This window comes from Larimichthys crocea, chromosome III (assembly GCF_000972845.2).
Source record: "Larimichthys crocea isolate SSNF chromosome III, L_crocea_2.0, whole genome shotgun sequence".
Lineage (NCBI taxonomy): Eukaryota > Metazoa > Chordata > Actinopteri > Sciaenidae > Larimichthys > Larimichthys crocea.
Window position 1 is genome coordinate 15,065,266 of NC_040013.1, and position 25,790 is coordinate 15,091,055.

At 41.3% G+C, this 25,790-nt stretch overlaps 1 protein-coding gene across 3 annotated transcripts; it reads left to right on the forward strand.

The window, feature by feature from the left end:
* Positions 1 to 29: 29 nt before the first annotated feature.
* Positions 30 to 25,411, forward strand: ptpn20 (protein tyrosine phosphatase non-receptor type 20). 3 transcript variants are annotated; one of them, XM_027277183.1, is made up of 48 exons: positions 30 to 312; positions 2,820 to 2,967; positions 3,157 to 3,320; positions 4,589 to 4,654; positions 4,753 to 4,932; positions 5,095 to 5,170; positions 5,602 to 5,682; positions 5,870 to 5,945; positions 6,162 to 6,315; positions 6,589 to 6,660; positions 6,864 to 7,038; positions 7,292 to 7,427; positions 7,537 to 7,675; positions 7,760 to 7,912; positions 8,117 to 8,302; positions 8,412 to 8,574; positions 8,694 to 8,958; positions 9,058 to 9,137; positions 9,571 to 9,648; positions 9,769 to 9,876; positions 10,008 to 10,124; positions 10,295 to 10,503; positions 10,733 to 10,834; positions 11,522 to 11,615; positions 11,998 to 12,083; positions 12,555 to 12,726; positions 13,304 to 13,515; positions 13,958 to 14,056; positions 14,160 to 14,707; positions 14,833 to 15,415; positions 15,981 to 16,151; positions 16,240 to 16,414; positions 16,512 to 16,722; positions 16,812 to 16,849; positions 17,119 to 17,208; positions 17,932 to 17,993; positions 18,362 to 18,523; positions 18,609 to 18,858; positions 19,126 to 19,232; positions 19,395 to 19,477; positions 19,900 to 20,033; positions 20,141 to 20,289; positions 20,471 to 20,561; positions 21,772 to 22,106; positions 22,233 to 22,448; positions 23,036 to 23,098; positions 23,199 to 23,300; positions 24,739 to 25,411. In XM_027277183.1, the coding sequence occupies exons 2-48, from the start codon at positions 2,844 to 2,846 to the stop codon at positions 24,745 to 24,747; spliced, it is 7,146 nt and encodes a 2,381-aa protein (XP_027132984.1). In that variant the 5' UTR covers positions 30 to 312; positions 2,820 to 2,843; the 3' UTR covers positions 24,748 to 25,411. The 3 variants fall into 3 exon arrangements, with proteins under 3 accessions (XP_027132984.1, XP_027132991.1, XP_027132996.1); XM_027277190.1 differs by having other exon boundaries at positions 9,058 to 9,134; positions 23,199 to 25,411; XM_027277195.1 differs by lacking the exons at positions 20,141 to 20,289; positions 20,471 to 20,561; positions 21,772 to 22,106; ... (2 more) ...; positions 23,199 to 23,300; positions 24,739 to 25,411 and having other exon boundaries at positions 19,795 to 20,016.
* Positions 25,412 to 25,790: the final 379 nt, after the last annotated feature.

The following is a 25,790-nucleotide window of genomic DNA, read 5'->3' on the forward strand; positions in this document are numbered from 1 at the left end:
ACCTGTCGCCGTCAAACCGCGAGGCTAATCCAATTAAGTGTTTAAAGGCGAGAAGCTAAGAATAGCGCCAATTACAGTAAAAAGTTTCAGATGTTCAGCGTGGTGCCGGCGGTGATAGAGCAAATGCATGGGGCAGCATGCATGTATAGTTAATGTCATTGATGAATTACCTGCCAGAGAGGAGCAGCCTTTTACAGAGAGGACGTCAAAGCAGCAATGCGATGATCACAAGGATTATTTTGGATCCGAGGTGGGAGCACTGAAGATAACACACCGGATCAGACCGCTGACATAGGTTACATATGGTACCAGGTAATGTTTCGACTACTGAGCTATATCCTTTATCATGTCCCTTCTTCTTACAGTGCTGTTTGACAGTTTGCTGAATTGAGGTGGGTGTCTCCATGTTTAGATTCTGCTAATTAACTAGAGATTTCAGATGATTTCACTTCAGGCACTAGCCCAGGCTATACATCCACAGGACTGTGCTGTGATTTACCTTTAAGAGTCATAAAATGCATAGTAGAGCCTTTATATTCAGGCCTGTGTCGACAAAAACATCTTGGTGATGTGTGTTGTTTGTTAAAGGCTGATTATGCTGTAGCTAAATTAGACTCTGGCCACAGTAGATCATGCTGATCACTCTTTGTTTTTAATGGTACATGAAGGATGAAGGTGGGGATGTATTGTCACTTTGTGCTGTAGTGAGAGAGAGAGAAGGGTGTAAGAGACCTACATCTCGAAGAAGCATGTTGTCCCAAATTCCCTTGAATTACAGTGCAGCTTCTCCTCTGTCTGTCTGTGTCTACATCATGTCTGCTCAATGGATCAATATGGTGGTTTGTCTATAACAGGATTATAAGACTAGATGTTAATTTCAAATCATGGTGTGCTCTGCATTTTGGTCCAAACATACTGAATAGGAGGATATAGATGCTTTTACTTAAGGCAAAAAAAAATTATGTGTATGCAGAGACAACTGGTGTGTAAAACGGATATGCTTCAGATTATTGAATGCTAAAAGGAGTTTGGTCTAGACAGCATAAGACATCCTGCAAATGTGCTGTTATTCCAACTTAATTGTGAAGTTTAAATGTTGTGATTTAGGAAATGCGGATGCAGTAATGGAAAGTTAGATGTTGATGGTGGGAGAAAGCAGGTAGTCTGACTAGGCCAACAAAACATCCAAATGTGCCAGATCCACACGACAGTCAAGCAGGTTTCTATGATGGTTCCTGCAGCAGTGTATGGCTTCACAATAGTACCCTAGTAGCTTTACAATAGCTGCTAAAGTTTTGCTCAAGAGTGAATGCACCTGGCAAGGTTCCTACTATCTTCTTCGATCCTTTCTATGTCATAACGACAAACCAGCGTGCAGAGATCCAGTAGGATGATTTTATGTTATTATTTATCATTAATATCAAGGTTTAATTGAATTTAATGGATTTCTACACAGCACAACCTCACCGTTTTTTCTTTGTTTGTTTGCTTTTTTGCCACACACTTAATCTTGTATGACTTTCCTTGGATTCATTCGACAATCTGGGTGTCACAAGTTCAGTTTAAGCCAAGGATTTAATCAGGCCTAATTAGGTTGGTGTTTATCAGTGGAAGTATGTTGCTTCGTTCAGTACTCTATGTGTTTGGCTGTGAGTAGCCTATTGTATTACTGCTCTGGAACATTGAGAGGAACAAACAGTCACAATGAAAAAAAGAAAATGATTCAGTGGAATGAAAAGGATTGTGGTTGGGTTTCACAGCTTTCACCATGAATCAGGGGGAAAAAAACAGGATCTAACTTCTGTCATTGAGAAAATGTAGCTCAACCTACAAACATAATCGCAGTGTGTTTACTCACAGTGTTATTCTCATGTTCTCAGCTTTATCTGTATATGGTTGGACTTAACCATCAGTGTATTGCAGTTATTTCTGCCCTTTGTGACAGGTGTAGGTGTTTATCAGGTAGTTCACCCAGATAAAATAATGATATACCCAATTTTTACTTTACAATACAATCTTTTATAATGCATGGATGCACTTTTTGCACATTTTACTCTTGGTTCAGTTAAATTATGCTTCTAACATCTATGCGTTTAACATGTTTTGGTATTAGCTACGTTTGTCAGGAAAGAACAAAATGTAGACTATAGTCAATATAGCATGTATTATACATAAAATCACACAGTATGTGACACATTTCAATGTTTAGCAAAAATACAAATGATATTAAAAATAAAAAAGCTTTTCTTAGTATTTCCTACACAATCCTCTGTCTGTCAGGTCAGGTTTCTTTCCCCCCACCACATTCTCAACTGTATAGCTGTGGTGAGTATGTGACAACAAACTAACATGAGATCATGACACAGTTGCTCAGAAGCACAGCTCTGTCAGAGCTGCCCTCTGGTCATGAGAAAGCCTATTATGAAATGGGAGGGGCAAGGAGGGCGAGAGGCAGTGAGACTAATGGACTAAGATAATCCAATCAGTTCAGTACGAAGAACTGTCTTTTTCTCAGAACTATCTCTCATAACTGCCTCAGAAAACAAAATCCCATTGACAGGCTGTGTTAGCAAACTCTTAGAAGGATGTGAAGATGAAATAGAAATGTGCCGCAAATATAATAAGAGGATAACAAGCTTAACACCCAGCAAAGAGTAGCAACATAGAGCTTAACTTGTTTATGTGAGTGGTGAAAGACATGTAAGACATCTATTAAACTCCTATAGATGCCAGAACTTTTAGGGCACCAATCAGTGATGTTTTAGGTGTGTACACGTGTATGTGTTTCTTATATATGCACATGTGTGTTACATCCTCAGGTGCGTGCTTGGAATGTGTGCAGGATGAGCAGCACATTTGTTACATTAGCTGAAGTGTTGGAGGCACGAGGGGGACCTCTGCTGGAGGAGGAGGTCTGGTCTCTGCTGCTGGGCACTGCAGAGTCTTTAGTGGATGTCTCCTATAAGGGTAAAGCATTTTCTATATCTCCTTCTTCGTGCAGGCTCATCCCTTAATGCCTTGACCATACTCTTATGTTACTGCAATGTACATAACAACAATTTATCTTGCAGTATTTCTGGTTCAGCCAGTGTGACTTTAGTGAACTGTACCAGCAGAATCAAATATATATATATAATGTACTTCCTTTTTTTTCAGGTCAGAACAATATGTGTAATATCATAAGCCCCACCTCCTTGCTGCTGTCAGCCACTGGTACCTTAGCATTCAAGAACTGTGGCCTATCAGATGAGGTATCCACCTTCACTGCTCCTGAGATGCTGCAGGGCCGTGCCAGCTCAACCAAACCTGCCATAGAGAGGGTCAGTGCATACATCCTCATATCTGTCCTGATAGCTCACAGCAGAAGTTGACAGGCTTGAGTGTCATTTTTCTATTAGTAACTTGAAACCTCACTGTCATATCCTGATGTGTCTTTTTACTTGGAGTGTAAAATCTCAGGATGTCAGGACTTGAAGGACAACTGAGGTGAAAGCGTGCCATCTAGTGGCTGAACAAAAGAACCTCTACTCTGTTTTCTGCTCTTTAGGGCCCTGATTTATTAACACTGGGTAGAAAATATTCTAAAGTAACAGGTAAAGAAGTAATTAAAATCTTTATACAGACAGAAAAAATATCAAATATATGTGTACTTCTCTCTCTCTCTCTCACACACACACCTTTAAGTAATCTGCTTCGATAAATGGCTCATATTGGTAGTCACAATATGTCTGTATGTATTTATATAACTTACAGACAGAAGAGCATTTATTTGAGCGAGCTTTAAAAGCTGAAGGAAATGTCACCTCCTGTATAATACAAAACAATATTTGCTATGTCCTGAACCAATACACGATTTGTTCAATAGAAATCACAACAATTGTTGCCTTTTACTTAACTGATGTGTTCTGTTCAAACAGTAATTGATTAAATTACCATGTATTAAACCATACTTAAAGGTCCAGTGTGTAAGATTTAGGGGGCCCTATTTACAGAATATGGCCAAAATGGAAGATAATACGCATAAGTATGTTTTCACTATTGTATAATCACCTCAAAAAAAGAATTGCTATGTTTTGGTTACCTTAGAATCAGCCTTTTATATCTACAGATGCTGTGAGTCCTCTTCCACCATGTTAAACACTGGCTCTTGATGGGCCCTTTCATGTTTGCTGCAAGTTTCTTCTTCATGCTTGGAAATAGAAAGTGAGGCAAAGGGGTTGCAATCAGCAATTACACCACTAGATGCCACTAAATCCTACACACTTTAAGGACTTTGTCATTTAAATTAAAATGATAGATTATAACTATTAGAAGAAGTTATCAGACACACCACGTCCCTCTGAATTCATAGAGACATTCAAGACCACAGAGTGTTGTGTGTGTTAATACACTTGAAATCTCTTTGTGTGTAAACATAATAATAATAATGATTAATATCAGCTTAGGATTTTAGTTATAATGCAAGTGTTGAATCCAAATCCAAAAGACATCAATGTATCATTAAGCACAAATACATTGTTTTCGAGTTAATTATTATAACAATGTGTCCAATCTGTCTTGTTGTTAATTAATTCATTTTCTTGCACAGATGCTGGTGTATTCACTGGGTATGACTCTCTACTGGTCAGTTGATTTTCACCTACCTCAAAATCAGGTGGGAACCTTTAACACAACGCTGTCATTTTTGATTTAGTACCATCATAGTCCCACACCTACATTATCGTAACGATTTTCCACTCTTGTTTCTTTCAGCCAGTCCAGTTGAGTGACCATCTAAACAGCCTCCTCCTCAGCATGTGTGAGGACCTGGCCCACCGCAGGGTAAATCTCAACTGCATCCTAGAAGCCTGCGAATCTCAGCATAAAGCCTCTATCCTGCCGCCGCCCGCCAAAGTCATCAGACAGCTGGTGGAGGAGGTTTTTCATGAATCAGTGAGTCTAGATATCCACCTACAGTATGTTCCTGTTTGTAAGCATTTCAGCTTTTCTGCAGGATGTTGTGTAGGTGTCAAAATTTAAAGGCGTACTGCAAAATGATCCGCATAATGACAGAAAAATAACAGTTGTAAATAGTAAAGATTTCTTTTTCTCCAGATGGACCACAGCTCTCTGCCTGACAGTAACGTCCCTTTGAGTGGCCGGAGCCAGATGATCAGAGAGAGACTTCATGGTGAGCATGATGTTAGAGTCCTGATGAATGTACTGTAAATGCAAGTAACATCCAACGCATGAGCCAAAATCTTTGATAAGCTTGGACAACCAAACAGGTGTTTGATTACATCATCGTTACTACGTCAGTCTTAATGCTCAGACTCAGACTCACCAAAATCTCTATTGATTATATTTATGATAAATCAATTTCACCTTTAACTTTACATATTCACAAAAAAGTAGTTACAGTCATTGGTCTTTTTCCTCAGGACATTGTAGTAGTCAACAGGATTAAAATCTTAACCTAAAGGAAGCCAAGGATTAGGGTTCTGCGAGAGCCAATAATCAGACACTCAGGCTAAACCCTCTGCCCAAACCTCTCACAGAGGAGCACAGAGACAGACAGGACTCAAACACTGCTTTCATCTTTTATTTTTATCTGGTTGGCAGGTAAGAGAGGGCCATTTTCAGACATCAGTGATGGGAGTGCTGAAGGGAGAAGATACTCAACGGACTCTGATTCAAAGTCAGGTACGCATGTGAAACCAAAACTGAAAATAAGGTAAACAAGGTAAAATAATTTGTCTTGGGTTCACTTTACAAAATCCCTCACTCTGGTGTGTGGATGTAACCTTTAATTGAATTCATTAATAACCTCTCTTTAATGTATGTTCCAGCAGTAAAATACTTGTTTTGATAATTTATGCTTATTTTCTAGGGAGTTTACCTCAGAGACCTTGGAGACAAAGACCAAGGAGCTCTCCCACACCGTTGTACCAGTCTTCTTTAGACAGGTCTGTACTATATATGTGCATACTTACACACCTACATACACAAAGTGTGTGTATGCATGTCAACATAAATTAATCCATTAGCTTCACCTCTTGTGCTCCTTCATTGTTCATATTGACTTTGAGAGGACACGACATTGTCTCAGAGTTTGTGTTTTCCAACTTGCGTGCACAACTATTACACAATCCGTCCTTTCCTACCCCTCTCTCTCCCCTCAGACTCCCACGTGGGATTCGTCACAGGGACAGCAACTGCAGTTGGCTTGGTAGGAGCCCCCATCACGACATCTCTCCCAAGACATCAGGCAGATCTCACAGTCCTTCCATCACCTTTAGCGAGTCCTCGATCAGCTTGAGCCAGAGGAAAGCTAAGGTAAGATAACAATTTTCATTCGTTCATTCATTCAAAATGTTTTAGTAGAACGTAAATAAAAGTGTATACTGTGGATTTGTACTAAAAGCAGCTTTTCCACCAGTATCCTAGGGATGCTGCTATACAGTATTTAGTTGAATAACAGTGAGCTGTAGAGTATTTAGTGCGGGTGAAGGTCAAATTTAATTCTAAAAGCAGACAGCAGAGCATTTAGACAAGCACAAAGCCGGATGTGTTGCTGCTTATTTATATTGTGAATGTTTGTTTTGTCAGGCTTTGGGTCCTGAGTTTGTGAGAATGCCAGACGAGCATCAAATTGTTCTCGAGCTTCCGGGATCTATTGTGGTAAATTCATGATTTATGTTCATCTCCTCTTGAAATGTGAATTGCTGCTCTTTCACACTATTTGGACTTGTCTTTTCTTGTTTTCTTTCTGAAGTGTCTGTTTGAATAGTTGCATGTACAGTATTTGTATATTTATGTAAGAGCATGTTTGTTGTTTTCTCTATATCCATGTGTGTCTGTTTGTTTGTGTTTGTCCACCACAGTCCAGAAAGGGACGCTCTTGTTCGTCTCAGAGAGAAGTGACTGTAGTGCTGCCCAACGGACAGTTTGTGATGGTTCGCTGTGACATTAAGTCCAAAGCAAGAGATGTGTTTGACATGGTGGTGGCTCACGCAAACCTGGTGGAACATTTCTACTTTGGTCTTGCCTTCCTCGATGGTAAGAGCATAAATTATATGGGACCTAATCTTTCTTGAATGCACTGATTGTGATACTGTGCCCTCACAATTGGCGTCATGGGTAAACTGGGTATATATTTTGATTATTAACACATTTTTATGACTTGTGAAATTTTTAGAAAAAAAAATCTAAAAGTTGAATGCATTTTTTAATGCTTGTTTTGTTGTTTCAGTCACTTCAGAAGTCTGAGCTTAAATAGTATTTTCTTCTTTCTTTCTTTGTTATTCTGAAGATGATGAATATTTCTTTTTGGAGCATGAAACGAAAATCTCCAAAGTTGCGCCCGACAGTTGGAAAAAGGGACAGATATCCTCCTTTTTGGTGTTTCTTCGAGTCAAATATTTTGTTGATGATATCGCCTTCATTTTGTAAGTACTGGTGTTTTACTTTTATGTAATACATTTTTAAAGAAATACTGTATATCATTTTTTTTTTTACTTTTCTGTTTTTTACTTTATCTTCTTTCCTGTTTCCTAGACACAGACTAACTCGTCACCAGTACTATTTACAACTGCGTAAGGACATCCTGGAAGACAGGCTTTACTGTAATGAGGAGACAGGCTTGTTTCTGGTTGCTCTTGCTCTGCAGGCTGAGTTTGGGGATTACATGCCAGAGGTAGAAAGGACCAAAAAAAATCATCTTATGTCATTTTTCAGCTTGTGTTACAGCAGCTCATTTGATTGTTTTGTGTCTTCCTAGCTGTATGGTAAGGACTATTACCAGCCAGAGCATTATGTGTCCAAGAGGATGCTAGAGAAGCTGGCACTGCCCAATGTCAAGGAAGAGTTGCCAAGACTACATGCAAGTCATGCCCAGATGCTTCCAGAAGAAGCAGAAATAGAGTACCTAAAGGTATCCAGACTACCAATGCATCCACTCACACACAGAAAGATTATCCAGTAGTTCACATTGTTCTTTTTTCACCTTACAATATGTTAAAGTGATCTGGTTGTGCAAAACTCTACTGTTCCACTTCCGTTAAAAGGCTAGATTGAGTGTTAAAATAAATTTCTACAATTTAAAAGTTAATGCATGTATAAAATGTGTACCCCTCAGATTGCCCAGCAGTTGCCGGAATATGGAGTAATGTTCCACCGTGTGGGGAGAGAGAAAAGGCCAGAGATAGGAGAGTACGTTTTGGGAGTCTGTGCCAAAGGAATCATCGTGTACGAGATGAAGAACCACCTCCGCACTGTCACCAGACGTTTCCTCTGGAGGGAAACTGACTCCATATCCACAGGGGTAAAACGACATTTCAGTCAGATTTTGCAATATAAGAAATGACTTTGGACAGCTCATTTTGTACAGTTGTTGAAGATCAAGAGTAAATGTATGATGACTTGTCTTTCAGCGGCGTAAACTGATTATAGAGTGTGGTGGACCCAGCGGGAAAAAGCACAGTTTTATAACAGAAAGCTCAAAAATAGCACAGTACCTCCTGAACCTCTGCTCAGCACAGCACAAGTTTCATAGCGAGATGACATCACGTCAACTTAATCACACCATGATACCAGGTGGGGAAATTGTACTGGTTGTGAAGAATGGTTTTTGATGACAATACTGACACATAATAAAAGAAATCAACTCACAAAGGTTATAGCAAGAATAATGTCTTATTCTCCTGTTTCCCCAGATGAAAACATGGATAACATATCTGTCTACCGAAATCGTAATTTGAACCTGAAGCGCATATCCTGCTCAGAGAGCATGCTGAACCATGTAGGTTTAACACCTGGTCAACCAGACTCCCTCTCTAAGTCCTGTGACGACCTGACTGCCAAGTTGGAGGCGCGGCTACGTCAGCAGAGAGAGATGAGGAGGGAGATGAGCAGAGAGCTGAACAAGGAGCTCCCTGAAACAGGAGACTTCAGGGACACGAAAGAGCGACAGTGTTGGAGGTAGCCCTTGATGATAACAACATTCATTAGTGTCTCTGCAGAATCTCTGTCAACATTAAGGAAACCGCCTTGTAATGCAACTGTACAAATGTGTTGTAGCGCTTCAGAGCCGATTCCCAGAATGATGTCCATGGTCTCACTACAGAAGCAGGACTCTGACGCTTCTTCCTCCATACGTGGTGAATACGTTTATTTTTTCAGACATACAAGCTCTGTGACAAATTAAAAGTAAAAAACAGAACAGCTTTAGTCGTCATTTTTAGTTTTTCCCTCATTTGGAGTTTTAATCATTTTTGTAGAGACACCTCACCCCCTTTATGGAAGCATCTGCATTTGTTTTGTTTCTCTTCCCATTCACTGAGGTCTTTTTTTTTAATTTGTCTCATCTATACTTGTCTGTATGTACAATCTGGGTTTCTAGTTAACCCTGTCATGTCACAACAAGATTGTTTTCCCCATCTGTCAAAGACATGCAGATTAGATGGTTTGGAAATTCAAATTTATCCATGTGTGTGTTTATGTGAGTTAACCTTTTTGACCTGCTAAGTATAGTGCATATATTACTGAATTTACAGTAGCACATTTTTCATATGTAAAATATGTGCTTTGCAGTTGATACACCATCCAGGACCCCACCAGAGAGAGAAATAGTCTGTGTGAACCTAAAGAAAGATCCCAAGCTGGGCTTCGGTGAGTTAATTATGGTGGAATTAGCCGTGAACTTGATCTAAAATTAATGAGCTGAGTGCCACGTTTCTGATTCTTTAACAGGAGACTTTTGTCTTCACATCCTCTCTGGTCCTGTTTCAGGCTTTGTAATAGTAGGCGAGGACAATACAGGTAAACTTGACCTTGGGATCTTCATTGCTTCCATTGTGCCTGATGGACCTGCGGACAAAGATGGACGAATCAAACCCGGTAAGAAGCACCGACAATAGGAACGGAAACATAGACACAGAACTGGACAACGTAACATTGTTAGAGACAAAATTGGGCTGCACATGACAACCTATATCATGGATTTTTCAATGATTTGTTCATTTTTCCAGGTGGACGTCTCATCTCCCTAAACAAGACTAGTTTGGAAGGAGTGATTTTTAGTGACGCTGCCACCATCTTACAGAACAGCCCCGAAGAGGTGGAACTCATTGTGTCCCAGCCTAAACGTAAGATCTGCTCAGTGTTTCTCCTCTGCATGCACAGCCTGAGAATTTCACAGGGTCACACAAATATTCATAAATCATTGTCAAACCATTACTATGTATAGTAGTGACACTAAAATACAACCTATAGGTGTACTGATGTTCTTTATGCCACCTGGTTGTTTTTCTATCAGAGTCTCTGAAGGACAGACAGAGTTCCTTGTCTCAAAGTAGTCTCGGTTTGGCTTTGGAGAGGGGCTTCGGGTCACAGACAACGCTGAGTGGCACAGAATACCGTCCTGTCATGGAGGAACTGGAGGAAGCCATCACTCTGTCCAACATGGCAACGCCAAAACTGGGCAAGAGGCTTCACATTCCTGTCGTGCGAATACATGATGCTCAGGTTAGAACCGGTGCTCAGATAACAATGTTTAGACATAACTGTCTTTGTTTCCATGGAAGCAAAGCTTTCAACCTGAGGTCAAAGCTAATAAAAGAGCTCACCCTTTGCTAATTGTTACATGGATTAAGCGTGATCTTTATTGTGTCAAACTCTGACTTGTTATTCACCTGCATCAGATGTGTCCTGACAACAGTTTTTTCTTATTGACCTCTTTCTTGCTGGTTTTCAGGATTTGTGTTCCAGGTCTCCGTCTATCCTAAGTTTAAAAAATGCAGAGCGGTTTGTAGTGGAGTTGAAGAAAAGCAGTGGCAGTCTTGGCATCAGTGTTGCTGTGAGTGAATTTTAATGTTTTACTTTTGTTATACAGTAAGAAGTACCTAATAAACTAATATGGTCTATTACAGCAGTCCTGGAGGTTACAATGCTCAGCTTTTGTTTGAAATTCTTTTAAAGAGCTGTTGATTTGACTGTATAATCTTTCCTGGAGACTGCAGTTGAAATGTATTGAATTAAACAGAGAGATGTTTCTGTTATTTAGGCTACCCTCATTGATGCCTATAACAGTATAACACAATACAATTTGACAGCAGAAAAAACTGCATCCTCCCAAAGGACCATACAGTTGAATCAACTGCTCTCTAAATCACTTTCAACACAAACATTATAACCTTCATGAGACATTAGATATAGTAAGGTGTATGTAATTAACTGACAGTTTAGATTTAGATTAGTTTTGATTATTTTCTCCATGCCCGACAATGACTAAAAAGGTGACTCTGTCTGTGACGCATTCCAGTGTTGAGCTATTGACTCCCAAGTAAATTATGCAAGCAATTTACATTGCTGCCTTGTGTGAGATCAGCTCGGGCAACTGAGTTACAGGACTAAATGGGAGGCAACAAGCAACGATGCACAGTAACTTGGATGCTGACACGCTGAGTCAGTGTACATTTCTGTGATTATTTTAGGCTCTTGAGATTGACTAAACATTTCTTTGTGTATTTATTTTTGCCAAAAGGGAGGAATAAACACCAATGTGCGACATGGAGGCATCTACATCAAGAGTCTGGTGTGTGGAGGTGCTGCAGAGCAGGACGGGCGCATTCAGATAGGTAATGTTTTTCATTTGTAATTTGAATATGTGATCAGAGGGCTTCCAAAAACTGTTCTTGAAAAGTTTGATTTGGTGCCACATGTTCACTCAGGCGTGGCAGTGACGCTGTATATGGCATTCTTTGATAATATTGACAATGTTTTTTTTATTTTGTCAGTTATTTGAGTGTGCTGCTGGAGCCACTGCGCTGTGTTTGTGCCTGCTTTGTTCATGCTTCAGTGAACAGGAACGACTTTTAGTTTTGTTGACATGCCCATTAACCACACACACACACACACACACACACACACACACACACACAAACACACACAAACACACACAAACCGTTTATATATTGATGTTGCTAATGATGATGAGATTTGTGTTTGTGTATATGACAGGTGACAGACTGCTGGAGGTTGATGGGTCCAACCTGAGGGGCGTGACTCACCATCTAGCTGTTGAGTGCCTAAAGAGGACCGGGGAGGTACACACATGCACGGACACACAAACACATGCAGATATGCACATGCAGTAAAACAGTTAGGCCAACACACACACACACATACTTTCTCTTATGATATTATTGCATTAATATCAGTACAATATGATTTTCTTTTATAGAAATTTTTTTTTTAAAGTGAGTCGAGGGTTCAGGCCCTATTTCTTAGAAGTTAATGTTGATTTCTTTCAACCATAATGACAGTCCTTCATAAACCCTAATCCTAACTACTACTAGCTTGACTTTCCTAAAGTTGAACCATAAAGAGTTAAGAGATCAGACAGCCCTTAAAATAAGCCTTTTTGGAATTTAGATGCAAGAACTTGTTGGACTCTGCGACCCTTTCTACAGAAATCCTGAGAAGCTTTTTAATTTCAGACCATTCAAAGCTGATTATGAATATGCTCTGGAAAACTATTGAACATATAAAGGTGTATATGTGCATCTGTTCCCCAGGTGGTGAACCTGCTGTTGGAAAGGGAACCCACAATAATATTGGAGCCCAGACCTGAGTCACCCTGCCCCCCTTTGGCCCACAGTCCATTACAAACACAGCCCCCTAGGAGTGAAGTCACCATAGAAACGACCTTGAGTGGTCGAGCCAAGGACTACAGCTTTGTGACTGATGGTGAGAGGGGAGATGAAGGGGCACACACACTCACAAAAAAAAGACACACACACACACAAACACACTTGCTCACATTGCCCAGAGGTGACTGTGAGCCATCTGACAGCTACATTGTGGTTGCTGTCAGAGTCATCCAAAGCTGACGCGCCCTCAGTCCCCCCCGAGACTGCATGCTCTGAAACCTCGAAGCTGCCTGCTCAGTTTAGTTAAAGGGACAGTGCCTCATTTGTACAAAGCTTATTTGCTTCTTGACTGGAAATGGTACAAACAAATGTAAAAAAAAAAAAGAAAGAAGAAGAAGAAAGAAAGAAAGAAAGAAAGAAAGAAAGAAAGAAAGAAAGAAAGAAAGAAAGAAAGAAAGAAAGAAAGAAAAGTATTGTCTGCTTCTACAGCTTTTGTCACTGGAAATATTTCTGCCAAAATAAATGCCTCTCATAAGGAATATATGAGTGTTGGGGGGTCGTAATAGACACTTTTTTTATCATAGTGTACCACATCACAGCATACATTACAGATTAAACATTACACAACATACATTAATGCTCCAAGATTCCCCTCCATCTGTCCTCTTTCCTAGAAAACACGCATGAGGTGGTACTGAAGAAGAGTTTGTCTGGCCTCGGCTTCAGCTTTAACATCTCGCAGCTTCGCTCAGGGCCAGACCGTGGCAGCGTGGTCCGCATTAAACGCCTTTTCCCTGGTCAGCCAGCGTTAGAGAGTGGCCTGCTGCGAGAGGGAGACATCATTCTGTCAGTCAACAAAAACCCTGTCAAGAACCTGTCTTACCAGGTAGGGTGCGATTGTTAATCATTCACTTATTTATACCGGTGGATTTGTTGTGGTTGTAGAGTTGTTTCCAACATAAACTTTGTTCACTTATGACAGTATAGTATAGTCTATAGATAAATATTAATGAATAGTGAATGAGGTCACTCTATGAGCGGCTCCAGTGGCCCTGTGCTTTCTTAAGATCTCGACCACGTCATTGGTTCACTAATCCTTTAATCTCATACAACCAAAAATAGCAAACTGGTTGTGTCATAGCGTTTGATGTTTCATTTAATCTTTTGTGTACTGACACAGAGCTACAATGTCATTCACATACTTACCTTTAAACATTTAAACATACAACAGTTAAATAAAATTTGTCTCAAGCTGTATCGAGTCCCTCCGTATTCAAACATTCCTGCATCATGACATAGTTTGTTTGGGATTTTTGTCGGTGTTTCAGAGAGTTTTGTTCCTGTTACGTGGAGCTCCATCTGAAGTTCATCTACTGATCTGCCGACCAGGTTCTGGGATACTATATGAAGTAGAGGACAACACACTGGTGAGTGCTCACACACACACACACACACACACACACACAAGTGCACACACATACAGAAAAAAAATAGTTGCTGTAATCCAGACATTGTTTTACCTCCTGTCAGAGTCCTGCACTCTTCCGAGAGATTCGATCTCGTTCTTTGGACATTCGACTTGGAGAATCGGACTACAGCCAACTCCTGAAGTTTCAATTTGATGTCAAACCACCTGCCCAAAACCAGGCCCCCACCCAGGAGGAAGATCTGACCAACACAGCAGAGAAAAACCCCGAACCTCCTGCAGCTCCAGTACTCCCAGAGACCAAGGAGGGACTGGAGAGTGAAGTGCAGGTCAACCAGCCTCCCCCATCTCCTCCTCGCTCACCCCCGTCGCCCACCTCACCAACATCACCTCCATCACCAGTCTCGCCAGCCTCGCCTGCCTCACCAGCATCACCTGCCTCACCCAGTTCTGGGTTTCCACCAGCTCCACCAGCTCCACCAGCTCCACCAGAAGAGTCACAACCAACAGCTGGGAAACCAGAGGAACAAGAGAAAGCAGAAGCAAAGGAGAAGAACAAGGATGGGGAAGAGGAGGTTGCAACGACAACTAGCTCATCTTTGATGCTTATGGATGTCTGTCCTAAGACTGCTTCAAACTATGTGTATACTAGGTAATGTATGAGATGCATACACACATAAAAAAACTGAAAACTATCAATTATTCCTCTTTTGTAGCTGCCTTGCTTTGTGTTTTATTTTATGCACATTATATCCAGTATGTACTGTTTATCTGCAGTGGAGTCAGAGAGGAGGCAGATGGAAGTGTGACCTACTGCCTGATGGGAAATGGATTGACTATTATGGCAGATGAAGAGTACCTGACCATCAGCTCCACCCTGGAGCCTCCTCACAGCCTTCCCTCCAGTGTGGCCACTCAGACTCCGACAACAAACCTCACAGCACTGCGCTCTCAAACCTCCTCTACCCCTATCCTCCCACTCGGCCTCCCATCTGACACCCTGACCACTTGCTCCCTGTCCCATCCTTCTCAGCCACTCACAACCCAGCCACCGAAAGCCAAGGACCACCCGATCCAGCAAGGGCTTCTTCCAAGTCACTACAAAGCCATTTCCAAGAACAGTAGGCCTATGGTGCCTCCACCCCCGCCGCCTGCTCCTCCACTGAGCCCGATCACAGCCCAGGTCATGTCCTCTGTGCCTCCTTGTACCAGTCCACCTGCCCCGGCACTGTCCCCCACAGTGCTGCCGTCTCCTGCACAAAGCCACATAGAGATAAGGGAAGAACCAGAGAAGAAAGAAAGAGATTACATGGATGATGATGAAGAGGAGGATGAGGAGGAGGAAGAAAGTCGAAGAAAGGTATGTTTTTTGTGTTCTGGCTCACTTTACCCTTGCCGAAAATATTGTATATGGTTGAAATACAATGTAAAATTGAAACCTGCCAGATTTGTTGACAAGCAGAACTTTTAAAAGCATTTCCAAGAAGTTTGGTCAATGCCTATCACTAGCTGGGGAGCCTGGCTGGTAAAGGTTAGCTGCTAATTTGGCTTGAAATCAATAGTGAACATAAATAGATACACTATGATTGAATGTGGTTTATGTTTTGCAAAATAATTTAAACCATTTACCAGAATATTTTTTGTCTTTTGTACATATAACATTTTAGTTGTGATGCCACACAACATTAACAAACCAGACTTCTAACAAGGATTTTGGCTATTTTATATCTCTCTCTTTATCTGTTCAACAAATTTGCAGCCAATGTTATAGATAGGTGATGAGAAATCTGTAATTAAAGATCTAAGCAACTATTGTCAAGTCAACAAAGTTTTCAAGTTTAAGCTTTAAGACGAGGTAATCCAAATTATGTCTTTATTATTAAAGTATGTCTTAAGGTAAATTATGATTGTTTCTTGTCTGTCAGGGACTGGTTAAAGAGTTTGAACTGTCAGTGTTTCTGACAAAGTCCAGGAGTGGAAGCTTTGGGTTCACCATTACTCGAAGCAAGCTGGACAACTGCTACTACATACAGGAAATACTGGATAACCCAGCCAAGTCAGATGGACGACTCAGGGCAGGAGACCGGCTCGTCACAGTAGGCACAAATACACACATCTGTACATTTATGTAAATTTCCGTACAAGTTGACTAAGAGTAATTCCTTCTCTGTCATTTGTTTCCAGGTAAATGGACACGATGTTACCCGTGTGGGAGATGATGTTGCCATGACAATTCTCAGGTCATCTCCGAGAAGACTCAGTATGACCCTCGGGAGGGCAGTCAGCAACCTGGTGGCCCCGCCTTCCTGTGACAGCCTGCCTGATATAGTTCTGTACAAAACACCATCAGGACAGCTGGGTGGGGCACTGTACATACTGTCACGCATTTCAAAGACACAGACACATCATCGGTGTTATTTGACTGTGTTTGCTATACGTGTATGTTACCTCCCCAGGTATAAAACTAACCGGAGGCATCGGCAGCAAATACCAGGGCATCTACTGTCTGCAGGTGGTGCCAGGCTCCCCAGCGAGCGAGGAGGGCACTGTACAACCCAATGACAAGATCCTCTACATCTGTGGCAGGTGCACACTGGGAATGACCCTGGAGGATGCAGTCAAAGCCTGTGAAATCGCCCCTCGTAAAGTTAAACTTAAAATCCTCAGGTATGTGGCCACAAAGGTTGAAAAAGTAGACAGTGAAGTAGGTTGTTTTTGTGTCTTTGAATGACTTTGAATGTTTGTGTTTGTCACAGAGAAGACCAGCCAGTGACCCCCAAGGCTAAGTGGAATGGTAAGGGCTTCTGAAGGATTTATGGTTTCTTCTGCTTGAGTTAACACATAAACAGGATAGTTTGGTTGTTATATGCACAGATGTATTGCCTAGAAACCAGATATGTTTGTGCTCAACTGAACAATGATAATTTAAGTTCAATCATTACCAGAAAGTGTTCTCAGCTCTAAAAAAAAACATACTGTTCATTTTTGTTAGATTTAGCACCTGCAGTAAAAAGGGTTGTTTTGTATTGTTGTGCATCTTTTAACAAGTTTTGCTTTTTGTAGGTCTGTTTGATTGGAAAAGGGACAAGAAGATTTTTGCTCGTTTTGAAGAGCCTGTCTCTTCAGAGAAAGACTCTCTGGAGACAGAAGATGGTGAGTATTTTCTTTCATTCCCTCATTTAAACCTCTGTCTCATCCCATCCGAACTCTTGCATGTTGCACCATAACTGGTTCCCTTTCACCATTTTGCTTGTTGCTCCATTGTCTGCGTGAAGCCGGAGCTTCGTGCTGAAAGATAGTACTCTTTGCAGCAATGTGTGTGTGTGTGTGTGTGTGTGGGTGTGTGTGTGTGTGTGTGCGTGTGTGTGTGTGTGTGTGATCTGAATGCTGACAGACAGATCCTGGGCTCTCACAGCAGGATTAATAATTAGCAAGCCTCAGGCCCTCCACTGGTGTATTGGACTGCAGGGTTATAGTCATCACATACACACACAGACACAGAGGCAGTGCCATACAGCCAGTGGTCTTACGGGGCAGGTAACTCAGTTGCCTGGTGACGGTGCATGCAGCGGTAAGGGGCAGTGGAGAGGGTCAGTCTGAAAAGAGCAGCCTTGTTGACCTGTCATAGAAGAGAGGCACCCATCAACACTTCTCTTTCAAAATGGCCGAAGAGGCGGGAGGTTGGTGTGTGTTGTTTTTTCTCTGTGTTTGTTTCATTGGCTGAAAATGGTCGCATTGGATGGAAATTGGTACAGAAAGTACCAAAGTTTTACTTTTAGCTTATGGCCGCGCTCCAGATGTTTGGATGCAATAACTAGAGTTGTTTTGTCTGCACTGTCTCCTCATTCATTGATAAATCTTCTTGTTTTTTTCCAGTTGAACCTGTATATAGGTCTGCAGAAAATTTCAGATGTCTCTCTCTCACCCAAGATCACGATGTAAGTTTCTCACCATATTTATATTTGTCCGAAAATTCATTCTTTCTGGTGTCAGCTCTATCTATCCGTTTTTTAACTGCATATCTTTTGAAGTGTTTGTTGAAACACACACTGTAACATGAGTCTACTGTGTGTCAATCTGCGAATGCATTCTCCCCTGGGGTTCACTGTCTGCATGTGTGAGCGTGTGTGTGTGTGTCAGGCTTTTTGTACACCTGATTCATGTATTAATAACACACTGGCAAGTTATCTAGTGTAAATATGCTGGGATAAAACCAACAGACACTGACACACACACACTTCCCCTATCACTGATTCCTCCAAATTCTCTTTTTTCCTCTCCTGCTTTTCTCCTCTGCTACATTTAGAATTGTATCATGCAAGTGGAGTTCACAAAACCAGAAGGAGGAGGTCTTGGCTTTGCTTTGGTTGGTGGAACCAATGGCAGCATGCTCAGAGTGAGGGAAATCTGCTCTGGTGGGGTGGCTGAGCAGGACGGTCGACTGAGAGTGGGAGATATTCTGCTTGAGGTAACAAAACATCAGACTTTCTATATTCTTTTATTATCTCCCCAGCAGGGGAAAAAAAAACTGATCCTCACTGTGTATATTCCAGGTAAATGGTGTGATTGTGTCGGGACTGAGCCACAATAAGGTGGTGGATATCCTGCGTAAAGCTGAGGGCACTGTACAGCTCACCATCTGCAGAGACATCATGCCCCTGACTTACTCTGAGTCACCTACACCGCCTAACATGTCCGCTCAGACTGAAGCTATTTTAGCTGAGCAACCGGCTCCTGTGTCAAGCCCTGATGCCTGTCCCTCACCTGACGTCATGCTGAAAAAGCCAGTTGAGCGCCCGCCTGGTACGATCTCTCTTGGTCAAGTCCATTCTGACCCCTATGCTGCTATTCTTGAAAGTAATATGCTAAAAGACTTTAGAATTGAAATGTAAGTTTTGATCTGATAACATTACAAAGCATTTAAAAGATGAATAAGACCAGACAGGGACTGCAAAGCTGCATACTCAGTTAATTATTAAAGTAGTATACACTGAAAACATCTAAAGACTTGTGACTTGACTTGGCCTCAGAGGACTTCAACTAAATATATTGTGTCCACTATTGTTTCAGAGGCGTTGGCAGACCTTGTGGTCAATGAAGCTGGCGTGTTCCTTTCCTCACCACCTCCTTCACCTCACCGACGACTGACTATAACAGATGAGACTTCAGTTAAGCCGGTAACATGTACACTAACAAGCACACACATAAAATGCAGTGTAGTAATTACGATGTTAACATTTAATGGAATCATACCCCTCCTTAACACTTTACTAACATCTACTACTAACATCTTGCTCCTCCTGTCCGTTGCCTCCTCTGGCTGCTTGTCTGTGGAACAGGAGAGCTGTAACAGCACCCCTTCTCATCAAGCTTGCTGCCCATCCCTCAATGTCACTGACATGTTGCATGGAGCTTCTGACAGGTAGTAACCACCCAAACTACTCTCCTCTTGTATTCTCGACTTACTTTCTCTCCTCTCCCCTCTTCTCCGTTCCCTCCTCCTCTTGCATCTTTCCTTGTGTTTGTCTGCCGGACTTCCACTGTTAATCACAAGGAGGCAGCAGAGAGCAATGAATAAAACACCACTCTAGGATAAACGCTGTTGCTTATAGGCTGTAAACCCCAATGAGACAAATAGTGTAACAGTTAGGAGGTGTATAGTACTAAAAATCTGTAGCGTCAAAACAGTATGGCAGAAGTATAAAGATATTTTAGCCTCTTGTCTATACTGTATTTTAGGTGGAAAAGTCGCAGGGAAAGGAAGCTCAGCCTTGCATGATTTCATCCCCTCCTACCGAAGAGTAAAAATGGTCTGGTCTCACCCCTGCCCCCTGACTCCCCCAGGAAACAAATTGTGACCAAACTTTTGGACCAGTCCTGCAAAGACATCCGGAAAAAACAGTCAGATGGCTGGAGCAGCGAAGAAGAAGATGATGTATTTGACGCCACCAGTCGGGAAAAGACCTCACCCCAAACAGGTGTCTTTTCCTCCACTCTTGTGCTGATGTATCAGTGTGTAAAATGCATCTCTGCTGAGCCATACAAGCAACGCTTGTCTCTCTCTTTTCCTCTTATGTTTCCTCAGGCCCACCCATAGTATCAGAGGAGGAACTGGCCAGTTTAGCTCTCATTAGCCCATCAAAGACCAGCCAGTATTCAGGCTCCAGGGTCAAGGCTCTCATCCAGATTCTGCAGCATCAACTGGACCAGCAGGAACTGGTCAAAGAGTTTATGGTGTGTACATGTTATGATGTTACCATTAAGAGCTTTACAAAAGAGATTATAACATATACTATCCTGTGACACATTGAAGGAAAAGCTGCATAAAAAGAACACAGATACACATAGATACTGTCATTATTAAAACAATGTAGTTTTACTTTTCTTCTTTTTGTGTCCATATTGTTCATTTCAGGCTCTGGAGCATCTGAAGCCTTCTGACAACTGTCTGGTGGGAAAAGCCCCTGAGAACAGAGATAAGAACCGCTACAGAGACATCCTACCTTGTAAGTCTAAACAAGGACTACTGTTTACTTTTACTTTCTTCAGGCAGAATCTGAACTTTTACTTTCTCCATTTGTTCAAACCCCTGCGCTTCACTTTATGTTTCCCTATTGGAGTTTTTTATTGGTGAGCTGAAGCTTGTAAAAGTTGGATACTCACAGACTTGGCATTTATAGGAGAGCCTGTTTGTCAGCTCCTTTCTTAGGCGTTCAGTTTAAGCTGACTGCAAGGTCTTTACTGAAGGGAGTGCAGATATTTGTTTACAACGCTTAAGCAATGGCTGCACAACAAATCATCTCCTACATTAGTATCAGTAATTCACTGGTACCGCACTTATAATTTTCTTGGAGTCAGCCAAATATGTAATGATTAAGAGGATGTCATTTGTTACCAACCTTGTATTTATCTGGGATTTATATTTTTAATAAATGAATCAGCATTAGGAGAAAATAATATTCCAAGCTGCATTATTAATGGGAATTTCAGGGGGTAAACAGAGAGACAGTGTGTGTGTCTGCATCTTGGTGTGCCATGCTTGAAATGTGGTTAACAATGATGACACTAGAACATGTTTTACTAGGGATGTTCTTAATGTAACCCTAGTTGGAAAACACATACAAACGCATATAAACAAATACATCTACATTCCCCAAGAGTGTGCTAGGTTTAAAAGGGTCATAGTTGAGATGAATGAGTGTGATGAAAAGAAAAGTGACCCCCCAGAATACCACTGAACTGCACCAAATGCCTTATTCCCTGCAGCCTGTTACAACTGCTGTTTGTGCAAAGGGTCCAGAAAAAAAGGGAAAGTTATTTACCGATACGACTCATTGCCTTTAACTATTTTATTTAGAAAGGCTGATTTCCATTCTGTGGCTTTTTTGACCTCACAAGCAGGAGGCAGCGGAATAACCCAGAAAACATTCCTAATTGCCTTCCGTCTATCACCCCTCTCATCGCCAACAAACTTCTTCACAGCGCTGGCTTTGTTGAGCCTGAATCAAGACCTCAGAGCTATTTATTTGGCTTTATTTACTGTACACTGTGATTGCATTTTTTTGGCAAAACAACAAGGTAAGCAGTGTTTTTGTATATGATCAACATCTAAAAAACAGAATGTCTGTCAGTTTGTGAGAGGATGCTGCTGGAAGTATTTTCATTGAATTCATGCAGTTTAGGGTGTCTTTTGCCTCTGTCTCTTTCCCGTTGTAGATGATAAAACCCGTGTTGCCATTGGAGACAACCAGGATTACATCAACGCCAGCTACATCCGCATGCATGTTGGCGATGAAGAGTTCTTTTACATCTCCTGCCAGGGCCCGCTGCCTTCCACAGTGCCAGCCTTCTGGCAGATGATCTGGGAAAGCAAATCTGATGTCATTGCCATGATGACCCAGGAAGTAGAACGGGGAAGGATCAAATGTCACAAGTACTGGCCAGAGAAGCTGAGCATGCCTCTGGATACCGGGAGGTACCAGCTTCACTTGGAGAACCAACAGTACTTGGAGTACTTCCACATCAAGGTCATTCGCATGGTGGAGAGAGAGGTGAGGGATTTATGAAGAATATCTGTCTGTCTGTCTGTCTGTTGTTGTAAAAATTATGGTTTGCTCTAAACTTTAAAGTTCATCTGGAAGGGGAAGAATTCTTAAACTTTAAACTAATTGTTCCAGACTGGTGCGGCCCATTTTGTTCGTCACCTGAAGTTCACGCACTGGCCAGACCACGGCGTGCCGCACAGCTCTGAGCAGCTGGTTCGCTTCATCCGCTACCTGAGGGCAGTGCACCACAAGGGACCAGTCACCGTGCACTGCAGCGCCGGCATCGGACGCACAGGAGTTCTCATCTGCACTGACATTATCATCAACCTCATTGAGAATGATTTACCTGTGAGTGGAAGCTTTTCTGTTAATTTTACAAATAGGTTTACCATACCATGTTTGTGTTGGTAGCACTGCTAGTGGTATGGCAATTGCCTCATGTCCATCGCTTTAATTCAGATTGAAATATTCCAACAATTATCCAATGGATTGCAAGAAAGAAAGAAAGAAAGGAAGAAAGAAAGAAAGATTGATTTATTTCCCCCAGACTTTTCCTCTACCACCACCATCAGATTAGTGCATTGTTATGAAAGAAACAAATTGTAATAATTATAATGATGACTTTTTATCTCACACCATCGTCATGTTGAATTTTTAATTAGTTCTGGTTCCTGATCCGATACCTACAAAATATTCCCAATAGCCTCAATTGTAGTTTGTGCTTAGTGCTTATTAGCAAATGTTAACATGCTAACACACTAAAATAAGATGGTGAACATTTACCTAAGTACAGCCTCACAGAGCCCATAACATGGCTGCAGACTCTTAGGCTTGTAATTGTATTTTTTGATATTAGAAATAAATTGAAGACATACATATAGACTTGTTCACAAATGTGCTGTAGTTGCCTAACAACCTTTTGTCTCCGCCTTCAGATTAATGTGAGCGACATTGTAAAAGAGATGAGACTTCAGCGGCATGGGATGATTCAAACCAAGGTCAGTGCCGACAGATGGGTTGAAGTTCAAAGTTCAAGCTTTAAAAAAGAAAAACATAGTTCCCAAAAGTTAGCCGTGCCCTTTGTCTCTCTCGTTTCAGGAACAGTATCTCTTCTGCTACAAAGTCTGGTTGGAGGTTTTACAGGGAATTTTACAGCTTCACGGCAACCAATGGCAACCTGAAAGTCCCCGAGACCACAAAGTAGTTTGAATATTTCCACCTCCAGTTCACCTACCTGTAAAGCACAGACTGTGTTTGGGTAACCTTGTGCAGTCTATCACATCATAGACTGGTGATACCTTTTTTTTTTTTTTGGCTGTAGTTTAGTTAGCTATAACATGAAACCTGTACTTCTTCTCTGTTTTGATACTTTGTTTGTTGAGGCCTATTGTTTAGTTACAATGACTTCAGCTCTATTTGTTTTGTTCTTGTATGTGCTCTCGGTGCTGTGATTTTATGTCAATTTAATTTAGATCACTGAGGTTGTTTGCCTTTTCAGGCTTAGTAATTTGCCTTCTGTCTCTAGCATCTTTTTTAAATTTTGTGTCACTATTTGAATGTATATCATTTATTTTTCTCTGTGTCCTTTGAATTCTCAGATTGCATTAATTTATAGTCACGTTGCATGGAATTTAAAACCTGGTAATATTCACATCTTTTATCTGGCAACAATGTCACTAATATCATCAAAGTGCACAAGTGTACATTAAGATCATCATACCAAAGGGGGGAATCTGTTTGTAACCTTGATGAGTAGGATTTGATTAAGCATTGTGTTATCATTTCATTAAGTGCATTTGTACCCTGGAGAAAAGGGCATTAGCAAAAGAACACTATTGATTTTTCAGTTCATCATCTAAGGAAATGAAAAGAATCAAGTGCCTTGGAATGACTCACACCGCTTGCTCCACATTGACCCAGAGCCACTTGTCAAAAGCGGTCAGGGACGAAGAGCAAGAAACTGATTTGAGAGCACCCAACGGTGGTTAGATTGAATGTATAGCTTTCAGTCTGTCTGTGTTCTGAGGTGGATGTTTGGTTGATCCAAACCAGAGGAGGATTACATCACATATTTTAGTTGTAACTTAGAAACATTGTGAAGTTTGCACATCGCCTGTCAATCTTTTTTTGTTTGTGGGCCCATTTTATACAGAACACTATCACAATGAAAGTCTTACTACACATAATCACAACTTGCACACCCTAATACAGATAAAGTATGATTCGACATAACAAACGTTTGGATAAATTCATAAATGTTCAATTCACTCTTTTACTAAAATTTGGACAAGGCATGAATACTAAATATTCCATTTTCTTTTGTAAAATGTACAAAACTGATTAGTTGTTGAGCTTTTAGGTGTAATTTGTTATGTGACAACATCCTTTATCTGTATTCCATAGCTATTTTAATACAAACTCAGCCAAAAATGCAAAAAATATTATGAGGTTTACAAACTTTCCATTTTGCCACTTTAGATGTATATGATGTACAAAGCAACAGAGCTGCACTTCTAAGTCACAGATCAAAGATGATTTCTAGCTGCTGGTTTGAACCTGAACCTCTGGATGTAACTGCTTGTAAGCTTTATTCTTTCAGCTGCTATCACACTCACACCAGCTCTCTTATTGCATGCAGACTCTTTAAAGTACAGACGTCTGAGCCTGGAGTTTGACTGAATGACTTGATCAAAATGTGGAATGTAACAAAAGCAATACTCTCCACGAGGAGAGGAGAGCAGAATGTCAACCTCTTACCCAATAACATCTTCCAGACTGTTTGGAGCATGTTGGTAAGACTAATGCAGTACTGTACCTTTGCCATGTGGATGGCTTTTTTGCAGAGCCGTCAGCCTCTGTACTGTGTAGGCAACATATTTTCATTCAATACTGGTCTGCTGGTTTCTAGCAATAGGTAACCCTCTGTTATGTGCAAGTTTATGTTCTCTTTGAGATCCTGTTGATATGTCTTCTCCCGTAGATCCTGGAAAATGATCATTCTTGAAAGAACAAACAAAAGCACATTTTGCATTCATCTGTGAAAATGCATCTTGTACAGTCAAGCAAGTGCTCATGCAATAGCCTTGTGAAATGTAATAATCCTTAATTGCACAACTGCTTATTTATGCTAAATTAATATCTTGTCACTGTACAAGCCACTATGTAACCAATAACTGAGAACAATGTAATACCTCTCTCTTTAATTAAAAACTATTCTGAAGCTTGTTTGCATGTTATACAACACATTTTACCCCTTTGACTCTGAGCGCAACATAATTCAACTTGAAGAACGGAACAACAGCGGCAGGAGTGGGTTTTCCCTGACGGCACACACAGAACAGAGAGCCGGAGGCGGCCCTAAATCTAATTCCACTGAGCCCCCTCTCCACTTTTACTGCAGGGTATACTCCCTCTCGGGTTTTACTGCAGGGTAAATAAGCTGGTCTCACAGGGGTCTTTGTGACAGCATGGAAACCCCTGGAAACACACTGCACGCTCCGCACACATATAAACCTGACGCTGGGGGAAGCCACGGAGCAGATTTACTCCCTCACCTTCTCTCCACTCTCTCTCTGTCTACTCCCACTGCCCTTGGGTGCTATCTCTACAACCCCCCCTCTCATACACACACATACACAAACCCCCAGTCACCCCCTCTTTCTCCTTGCTCCCCAACTTAAACCTTGTTAT